Here is a 10,372-nt window from a genome sequence, read left to right as displayed (position 1 = left end):
CAGGCAGTGGAATAGAGTGGGGCTAATAAAAAACCAGCAGATCCTCTAGACCCTGTAGCACATCTTGGGGAAGTCCTGGATTGTTTGGGGTGTTTTCTGTGAAAAACAAATTTAAAACCAAACAACTCAATGCTGGCAACAAAAGCAATGACAAACTAAAGGAACCCAAACCGAATCTGCGCAGCGAGGCTGAGGGGAAAGGGCGGGCTCGGGCTCGGGCTCGGCCCGCTCGGGCTCGTTTCGGTTCGGGCTCGGACAAAGGGTCGGCAGGCTCGGGCTCGTGTTCGGCTCGGGCTCTTGGCGGCTTGGGTTCCAATCTGCTCGGGCTGGGCTCGGCTCGGGCTGGGCTCGGCTCGGGTTCGGCTCCACTCGCTCTCCGGCTCAGCTGGGCTCAGGCTCGGCTCTGCAGCGCTCGGCTCGGCTCGGGCTCGCGTTCGTCACTCCCCGCGGCCCGCGAAGGCCGCACCCTGCCCCGCGCGTGCGCACAGCGGGCGCCGTTCGGCACGCGGGTGGCGCGCGGCGGCGCAGGCGCCGTGGGGCGGCAGCGGGGGTTCGGCGCCGGCCGGTTCGCTGGGCCCGCCCCGCTACCCCCGCCCGCCGCGCGCCCGCCATGAGCCCGCGCCCGCCGGCCTGAGGCGCCGCCGGTGCCGGAGCGCTCCGCCAAGATGGCGTGCGTGCTGGAGGCGCCGCTCCGCATGAGCGTCCTCTCGGTGAGTGCCGCGGGCCGAGCCCTGCCTGACCTTGGCCCCCGCTGGGCCCCGCTGTCCGGCGGCGCCGGGAGCGGCCCTGGGGCTGCGCCGGGAGCGGGGGCGGTGCGGGCGGCGGGGCCGCGCTCCTTCCCTCTGCCCGCCGCGCCGCAACTTCTCCCGGCGCTGGGTTTGCCCCTGCGAGGAGCCCGTTCCGTGGCTGCGGAGGCACCGGCGCTCTGGACGCGTCGTTCGCTGCTGACGGCTCGGGCTGGCCGGCCCCGGGCAGCGGCCGCTCGGCACGCGGAGGGCCCGGCGCTGTGGGCGCTGCCCTTCCCCGGGGCTGCGGAGCAGGGCAGCGGCTCCCAGGTGCGCTCGCAGCCCGCCCCGGCTCGGGGGCTGCGCCGCTGCCCGCACCGGGGCTCTCTGCCCGCGGCGTCCCGGCTCCTGCGGCAGGGAGGAGCCGCCGTGCTGGGGGAGCCTGTGACAGCCACCTTCCCTTCCCGGGGGACGGCCCAGGGCGCACGGCGGTCCTGCTGCATCGCACCGTGCTGGGAGTAGCGAGGCAAAAGGTGCAGCCCGGGTGCTGCCGCAAGAGCGGAGGGTTGGCGCTTTTCCTTCTGTTTCCTGAAATATTCACGTTGGTTAAGAGTTCCGTGAAATTGATTATGTCGATAAATTGTTGGTTTTTTTTTTTTTGCGGGGACTGCCTGCATATGAATACACTTCTACATATTGCAGACCTCGTAGCTGATGAGGTGGAAGCCAGGATATTTTAGAAACAAAAAGCTATGGGTTCTTTGAAGTCTAGAAGAGTTTTACGTGTAAATACGTAGGTCAGATAGCTAGAAGTCCATTGCTATTCTCAAAAATACTGTCTTCGGTTACACGGTGCAAGTGTATCTGTAGGACTTACGTGGCATAATTTAATAGTGTTCCTGGAGACAAAGGAGCCTTGCTGCCTCTAGATGATTCTTCTCTGTGATGTGAGACCACAGGCAAGAAGCTGCTGGTGCCTCTTGACATCGGAGTGGGGAAGCAGGAGTAGATTCAACCCCATAGCAGATACTTGCTAAAGCAAGGAAGAGTTTCCAACTCTTAGAGCTTCTCTCAAGGAAAACTCATAAGGAAAAAAATGGGCAAAGCTTAATGAAAAGAGAGTTGGTGAAAAGGGGGAAAAAAAAAAAAGGTGAGATAATGGCAACATATCCTGGCAAGTGTTCCTGAGAACCTGGAGGGAAAATTCCCTTCCCCTTTTCCACCCTTGTATGTTGGAATGCTTGCCATCTCCGACTTTGGATCTTCTCAAAAGGAATAGCAAATCAGTGGTGCATAAGTGTGGAGCTTACAAGCACGGTCCTGTTGCCGAGAAGAGAATTCTCTTTGTCTTATCCAGCACTATGAGAATGTTGTGGGGAATGCTGTGCTGCTGTCCCATTGAAGGTCTGTGGCACAGGCTCTGAAATGTAGGTGTGTTGTGACAAAGTAAGCTACAGGAAAATGTCTTGTTATGAGCTTCCTTCTTGTGGAGAGCTTGTTCGTGGGTATGGTTCTTGAGCAACATTAACTGCTCTTTGAAACTTTTTCTTCCAGGAATTTATTTTTAGTCTATATAGTAATTAAACATAATAAAATTGTGATTCGAGGCAGCGCAAATAACTGCAGTTCATAAATAGCTCTCTTTTCACTTGCTTTGACACTTACCATGTTGTTATCTTTATTAAGCACCTCATCTTCTCTAGATTACACTTGAACACAGGGTTATCTTTGTGATGTTGCCCAGCAGTAACACGCTGCACATTTAAATACAATTCTGTGGGTTCCCTGCCTCTTGCCTGGGAAGTTTTGTACACTTGCTGCTGCGTAAGCCGTTGTATGGATTGATATCAACTATTGCAATTGTTTGCTCTCTCTCTGCAGGAGGTCACAGCCAGTAGCCGCCACTATGTCGATAGATTGTTTGATCTCGATCCCCAAAAAGTCCTGCAAGGTGTCATGTAAGTCATTGAAACGCTCTTGGGCTCTTGGTTGTGCATAGGCCAGGTGTACTTGATCCCACTAGGCTGATAGGTCAAGGGCAAGAAGCTCTTCCTATGTTTTTTTTGAGAAATGTAGTTGGCAAATCTTAATACAAATATGTCAGTATTGATACAGAGATAGTATTGATATAGACTCTCACTCTGTAGTGCATATGGTTCATAACACAGCCTCCCAGTTGCCAGAAATGAGGTTAAACATTCTGTGAGCACTGAACATTTTTTTGGATGTATTTCTGCCTTTTGGCCGTGTTTTGCTCCTCTTCCAGGTCTGTTGAGACTCTTTTTTCTTAGTGCACTGCCAAGTCAGTGTACCTGCCTCTTACTCTTTCCCCTGCTGCCGTGCCTGCGTGTTGGCTTTGACTTTTTTAGTGCTTGGCTTCTGTCTCCCCGTGGGAACTGCAAGCTGCAAGAGAACGCTCCCACAGAACTGAATTTGGATGCAAGTTATATTTCAGTACTCCTGTTCCGTGCCAGCGGTCAGGGTAGGGACTGGGAGAGTGAGTCAAGGAGCAGGAGTGAAAGTGCTGCAAAGCTCTGGATGTTCCCTTGCTGTCCTTAGGCCATGAGCTTTCCATTAGAATCGCTTTTCCAGCAAAGTTGCAAATGAGACCTTGCCCAGGACTGACTTTGGTGGTGAAACCAGACCTTTTTGGGCTGACCAGTAGCTTGTTGGCTGTGGCTGTCTAGTAAAACACTGGGAGAAATCAGAGGAATGAGTGGATCAAGAAGCCAGGAATCTTGGTTGTGTTGCTTAGCATGACCTGAGGTGTTCCCCAGTAGCAGATGAAAACATTCCAAATGTCCAGGGGCAACATGTCAGTGTGCCTTTAAAATACATGAAGAGCCCAGTCTAGGTGAAGCTGCCCTGGAAGTTTCCTTGGTTGGAGTACCCACTTACCTGAATCAGAACGTTAGATACCCTGCTGGAACTGTGTGCAGGTTCTTAACTCTGCTCAAGGGGAGCCCGGTTTTGCTTCCACCCCTTAGCCTTTGTGGTCCCCTCTTCATAAGGGTGGTGGGGTGGTCCTGGGGAAGGAAGTGTCTCATCCAGTGTCCCAGTGGGGTGACTTAGCCCCTCTTTTCTCCCTGGCAGATGCTCTGAGCCATGGCTGGTGCTCCGTCCCTGCTCTCCTTCCTTTTCAAAGGACTGGAGCCCACAACCCTTGGTAATCCCTTCCCTATCTTTTGATATGTTATTCATCTTTTGCAGTATAATTGATCTCCCAGAAACAGGAGTTTTAGGCAGTATCTTTGTCTTGGGTAACATCTGAAATTCTTCATTTTGTCTGTGGGTGTCAGTGGATTCTATGCTGAGATCCTTTTCTTGTATTTAAAGACAAGAAAATAGCAATTTATTTCACAAAATCTCTCACAGGGCAGATTTGGATGGTAAAACTGTATTTTGTGATGCTCTGGCTGAAATCTTAATTGTGAGAATGTCTTTACTGACTCTGAGCCAGTCCTTTGTGGCAGATGTGTTGCTTTTCAGATTTTGGTGGGTGGGTTTGTGACAGTCCAATTTAGAAAAAAAATATATCAGAGATAGAATAAGAATATGAAAGAATATAAAAATGTATATAAAAGATGGAATTTGGAGTAGTGTATATATTATAAATTTCTGTCAGTCCAGGATTGGGCAGAAAAATACTGCTTTGTCCTTCTTTCTTTGATTTCAGGGTACATGCAGAGAGGTTGAAGTTAGAATGATCTAGTATTTGGGGTGGAGTAGGAAAGGATTAAAGTTTTTCCAGAAGTGCCTGTCAGAAGCTTTACCAGATATGCTGCATCCTTTGCAGAAAATCTTTGTTTCCTAAGATGTGCTGGTTTTTCTCTGCATCCTGGCTAGAAATACTGATGACCTAGATTTTTATTTTGATTGATGGAACTGTATGAATATCAAGGATCAGAAAATGGGCTGTTGTAAGAGGCTTTGTTTCTGCCGATTGTCTTCAGTTATGATAGTCCTGTTTTTTGTATGCTTGAATGAATAACTTGGGCTTGGGGCTTTTTTTCATTGCATCCTCATAATTTTAATGAAACCCAACTTCTGAATGAGCTTTGATAAAGGTAAAATGTACCTAAATGCTTCTTGAACTTGAAAATCATGCCAGTCCAGTTTTCATCTTGTAACTTGAGAAAGCTTTAATTACATATTCTGAAAGCATTTAAATGATTAAAATCTCCTTTTTCCTTGCTTTCCCATGAATTTTCAGACAGGTGGTATTTGGAGTTTTCCTCATCCAGACAATAAAGCTTTACCTGGTTAAGAGCTTTTTTACTTTCCTTCTCCTGGGAAAGCAGAAACCATTTCCTTGTTGTCCGTTACTGCTGCGTGTGGATCTATTGACCTTATTTCAAAATGCCAAGTTTCCCGCAGAACTTCTGTTCCCACAATTTCTGTCCTGCTCATCTGGGTGTGGATAGGAAGGGAAGAATTGTACCTGCCACTAAATCCTGAATTTCAGTTCAGGATTTGAGAAGTTGAGATGACTGCTGCCTTTTTTCCTGTCCCTGGTAGTGCACTGAAGTGTTCAAGGCCCATCTCCATACCCACATCGGTGTGGCAGTGTGTGTATTTACCTTTTAGTTACTGTCTTTGTAGATGGGCCAGGTTAATATAGTAGTTCCCTTCTGTAAACATGGACTCTAAATTGTGGCCATGCTTATGCTTGAGAGATCTTTACAGGTTTGCTTTGTGTCTCCTTAGGTGCTCCTGTGGCCCTTTTCTCTTGCTGTTGTAGAGCTCAGGTTTTCTCCAGTGTGCTCAGAGCGCATTCTGCAAGGTCAGCACTGATATCAGGTGTGCAGCTCTTGAGTGCAGCTCGTGTTGGCAGTGCTTACATCGCCTCACACAGATACTGCAGTGCATTAAATGCTGTGGTCTCTCTGAGTCTCTCTTCAATGTTTTGTTGTTATTGGCAGAGGAACAGAACAGAAGTGGTTCTGTAAATTTCTGTGCTTTTATAAGAGTTTCACTTGTCCCAAGGTTGTTCCTGCAGGATCATTTTGTGCTTTGCAGTATTTTTTTTTAAAGCATATCTGTGTTGTGATCCTTAGACTGTCATTTGCTTTTCACCTTCTATTAAGCTCAGGACTACATTGTTCAGATAGACTGATACCTGCTTTTATCCTCAAATTTTTTTTTGCTAGTCAGGGGCTTCTTTGAGAGACATTTTATTATGATTACATTTAGCCTGGTGCCTTCAAAGTGGCAATCTATCATTTTATGGAGAGCTGTGTAATCCCACCTCAAGGCTGGGTTTGAAAGGAGCATCTTTTCTGACAAGCCTGGCTTACTCAAGGTCCCAGCTGTTTCTCATCAGGCTATTCCTCAGCAGTCAAAGGGTGTCATGCTTTAAGACTTGTAAATTACCATCTTTGTGGTGCACTGAGAATTCCTGTGCTGCTGCTGTTTCTGTCCTTTATGGCCAGCAGGAATTAGTAGACAAGTGTTTTCCAATCTTGTGTGAGCATTTTATTTCTCAGCACAATGAAAGAAACATCCTATAGAAATGGCACATGGCCCTCACACAGATTTTGCATCCAACTATTTTATTTTTGTAGTTTGGGCCTGTAATGAATGTTCCAAGCACAGGTTCAGATGGCTGTGTAATAGTGTGCTGTGTTCTCAGCTGTGACTGTTGGAGGGATCATTAGTGCAGTCTTCACACCACAAAAACTCTGTGAAATATGAGAGGCAACTTCATGAAGTGGGAAGAGAGGAAATTCCCATCTCAGTTCTAATGGACCATCAGTTACCCCTCTTCAGACAGTTGTGGAGAGGCTGCTTTTGCTTCTTGTTCTTCTTGTCTGTTAAACTCTCTGTAACACTAGGTGACAAACAGCACTTGTTTCCACGTTTTTCATCCCAAACAGCTGCATCAGATTTTCACTCTCAGTGGGCACTTCTGAACCTCAGTTTTCTGCAGGAGTTTTTTGGTTTTGTGCATATTCCCTTGGCCATGTGGAAATAGAGCAGTCCTTAGAGGGTTGTTCCTCTCATAGTTTGCCCCTCTACATTTGGGTCAATTCTGTTGTCTCCTAGGCAGTACACTGTAGTAAATGCAAATCCTGCATGAAACTTGGAGGTGTTATTGGCTAACAACAAGTGATGTAATTTTTTGAAGCATTATTTTTGTGCAGAGTCATTCATGTGTAAAGGGAAGAGGCTCCTGAGTCCCTTGTTGGTGCTTTGTGAGCTGCAGGATGGGCTCTTTGTGGCTTGGAGCTGGGAAGCTGCAGGATCTGACAGAACTTGGAGCAGGTTTAGGTGGGGCTGGGAGCACTCCTCTGCTCCTTGGTTTTTCCCTTTCAAGAGGTGAGCTGTGAAAGAAGACTTTTCAGAGGGAGAAGAGGAACTGAAAGGCTTAAACATCTGAGCATTAAGTAGTGCTCTGTGAAGAGGGGCTTTCAGTGCAGTGGTTCTTGCAGTCAGGTGGAAGGATGGTGTAGACAGAGGGAAGAGAGGGAGATGCACTTCAATGCAAATGTGTTCTTGCCAGAGAAAAGGTACTCTCACTTTTGTATTTTTTTTTATCAAGCAGCAAAAGGTACGTATGCAGAATAGCTTGGTTTTGGCAAGTAAGTTGTTATGTATTGTAACTCCTGGTGTAATATTTAGAGGTGGGCTAAATTCAGGTGTACCTATGATACTTGACCAGCAGTCTTCAGCCTCACAAGGATATTTAATATTTCAGGCCTTGCATTTAGTGCTCTGAGCCCATGAGAGAATGATGGTTATTGACTCCATTTCACTGCTACTTTTGAGATGGCTGTGAAGCCACTTTTCTCCAAAGCCCCTCTGTTGATACAAGCCTCAGCGTGGGGATACTGTTGCTGTGATGGCTTGAGGCTCCGAGTCAGAGGAGGGAGGAGGAGCAGCCTCTGTCAGACGGGCTGATGGAGCTGGAGAGGAAGGGGTGAGCATTGGTCACAGCAGTGCTGAGGTGGAACTCAGTCACAGAGCTCCAGCTGAGCACAGCCGAACATTACCTGGCCATTCAGAGTTTACTTTCCCCTGATTAATCTGGTAGACAAAGGCAATGGCTGCCTGCAAGGGAGGGTGCAAGCAGCAGGCAGCTGGGGGAGAAAGAATTCTGCCCTTTGGGGGTGTGGAGAGTGTTGTAAAGACTGAATTTGTAGGTTGGGCCCGAGGGTCATGTGCCACAATGCTGCTGAGGTTGTGATTCTTCATATTTGGTGTTGGGAGTTTTTGGTTCCAAACTGCCAGTTTGCACTGATTGGAATCAGAATTAAAAATTTGAATTTAGTAGCTTTCCAAAAGAAGCTCATTTTGCATTTGCAATATGGAACTTCTATGCTAATGTAAAAGGTTGATATTTCTAGTAACATGCAAGGGACAGAACCCTGTTTTCCAGTTACTTTGTGTACCAGATGATTCAGCTGACTGTAGTATGTGTGCTGTGTTTGTGGTGCTGAACTGATAATGTCAGTTGTTGAGATACTTTTCTTGGGGGATTATAGCAGGAAGGCTAGCTCGTAGAATTACTTGCTAAAATATACTTCAAACAGGCATTATCTGAAAGGTCCAGAAACTCCAGAATGAGAGAGTTTATGGGCGTATAGATACTAGGGGATTTCTGTTCTAATGAGAACTGAGTAACACCCATTTGAAAAAGGGAGTTTTGGCTTGACTAGGCCAGTACATCATCTTAGCTCTAATAGCTATTTGGAGATAAAAATCAGAGGTTTTGCTTCATGACAGAGAGACTTCAGCTTATTATAATCTAATGAGTAGTAGCTATGTTAAATTAGTAGGGTTTGGTGGTCCTTCAGTGGTTGTTGGCCTAAGGTGCAGTGGACAGTGTCAAACAATATTCCGAGCTCACATTTAGAACAGCCAAACAAACACATGCTGCAAGGCCATTTTAAGGTATTTTCCTGTCCTGAATGAAACTGAAAACTTCGCCATGTGGATCACTTGAGGGTCTGTAGATAAAGAGTGGTGGGTTTAAAATGGGACAATGGACAAAAGTAACTTTAAATAAAGGGACAGTGAATGAAGAATAGTGCAGTAAAAAAAAAAATACTGCTGTGTATCTGTAGTGTTACAGATACCTCTTGGTTTAATGAAATTTCATTCAATTTTTGCTTCAGCTGCGGGATGCGCTGCTAAGTGCTGAAGGCAGTCCTTCGTACTGGGAAGTGAAGTATCCTTGGGGGAAGATAAGAGACATTAAAAAAAAAGGCACCACAGTTACTTGTGTTTGATATTTTGGGTCATTCATGGGAAGCAGCAGTGGTGGAACTGCTCTTTTCAGGTGGTTTGGCTGTTTTGGGACAGTTGTGAAAGAAGTGTTCTGCTGATCTGGCGTCACAGAGCAGGGATTTTCAGAGCGAGGATTTGTGAGAGTTCTGCTGAGCTGCAGCTGTTTTGCCCACACCTCTGCTGGGATAATTCTTTAGGACCTAGTGTGGTTGAATAGCAGAGATTGATGCTGAAATTGAAATGCTGATAATACAGAGCTCTCTCCAGCTACGGTTCATGTGGTTTTGTTGGTTTGGTTTTTTCAGTTTATACTGGTTACATAATAGAAGTTAGCTGAACTCCCATCCACCACTGGCTTCAAACACTTCAAATTTGGGTTACATTGTTTTTAAGGCTGAGTGAGGCACATTGTCTCTCCGTTACTGATCTCATGCAACTTGTAGCACCATATCCAGACTCTGTTCAAAGGATGGGGCAATAAAACCTGCTTGGGAGAGGTGGGAAAAGCAGCATCTCCCTTTTGTCAGTCCAGGTAGAGACTGGAAAGGAACCTGAGTTGAAACTGTAGCCAAAGACATGGAGAGCTGACATTGTTAAGCTTGATCAGAAGGGCAGCAGGTGAATTGACTGATGTAAACTCCTATGTGGAAATGAAGGTTTGGTATGAGAGGTTCCTAAAGTCTGTCACACACAGCAAGAGGAGCATTGAAAAACAGGATGAATTCAGGGTAGGAGTAAGCTATCAATCTCTCTAACTACAGGTATGGGTCACTCAAACACTTCTCTTTCTGTTTGGCAGACTTTCTTTGTCAGGAAACTCCTGACACGGTAATTTGCCTCTGCAGAGAGGATACTTGAGATAAGAGTTCAAGCATTTTCAATGGCATTGAGATATGGAGGAGTTGGAGTAAATGATCACTTTTAGCATTATGTGTGTTAAATTCTGTTTTGCAGTGCTGTAATTATAGCCAGGTGCTATTTTTCTACAGCACTTTGATTTTAGTACTGAGACTACAGAATGAATACTGAGAACAACCATGGATTGAGGGGCTTTTGTTTAAATGTTGTTTGTTTAGTTTGCACTGTATGTTGATTGTGTCACAGTTTCTAAGTGTTAAAATTCAAAGGAGTTGAGTAACACTGTCTTGCTCTGCTGCTTTGTTCTTTCCTGTAAAACTATCTTTTTTGTTGTATCAACTGATATTTTTGAATGGGATTAGAAATCTTAAAACTTTGCTTCCCAACTTGATGATTAACCTTAAAATTAAGTTGATTTAGGCCTTCTGGGGTTTGCTTGAATTGACAGGAGTTTGTAAAATTTTATTCACTTGGTTGGACCAGCAGTCATGTTGGTCTCTACTTACTAAAGGAGTAGAAAACAGCTTTAAGCCATAGTAGTATCCGTCTTAGAAATTAAA

General features: G+C 46.2%; 1 protein-coding gene across 4 annotated transcripts in view; it reads left to right on the top strand.

Annotated features, from left to right (window-relative positions):
• The first annotated feature begins 510 nt into the window (after window positions 1-510).
• Window positions 511-10,372, top strand: part of ARMC8 (armadillo repeat containing 8) — a 60,223-nt gene continuing 50,361 nt past the window's right edge. For 3 of the 4 annotated variants that reach the window (XM_038146409.1, XM_038146408.1, XM_038146407.1), the window contains exons 1-2: window positions 511-710; window positions 2,607-2,683. In XM_038146409.1, the coding sequence (XP_038002337.1) occupies window positions 666-710; window positions 2,607-2,683 (122 nt within the window). In that variant the 5' untranslated portion in view covers window positions 511-665. Of the gene's footprint in view, window positions 711-2,606; window positions 2,684-3,818; window positions 3,892-10,372 lie in introns of those variants that run through there. The other variant, XM_038146410.1, reaches the window with a different exon arrangement.

This window comes from Motacilla alba, chromosome 9, assembly GCF_015832195.1.
Source record: "Motacilla alba alba isolate MOTALB_02 chromosome 9, Motacilla_alba_V1.0_pri, whole genome shotgun sequence".
Lineage (NCBI taxonomy): Eukaryota > Metazoa > Chordata > Aves > Passeriformes > Motacillidae > Motacilla > Motacilla alba.
The sequence above is the reverse complement of the archived record's forward strand: the minus strand, read 5'-3'. Positions and strand labels throughout refer to the sequence as shown.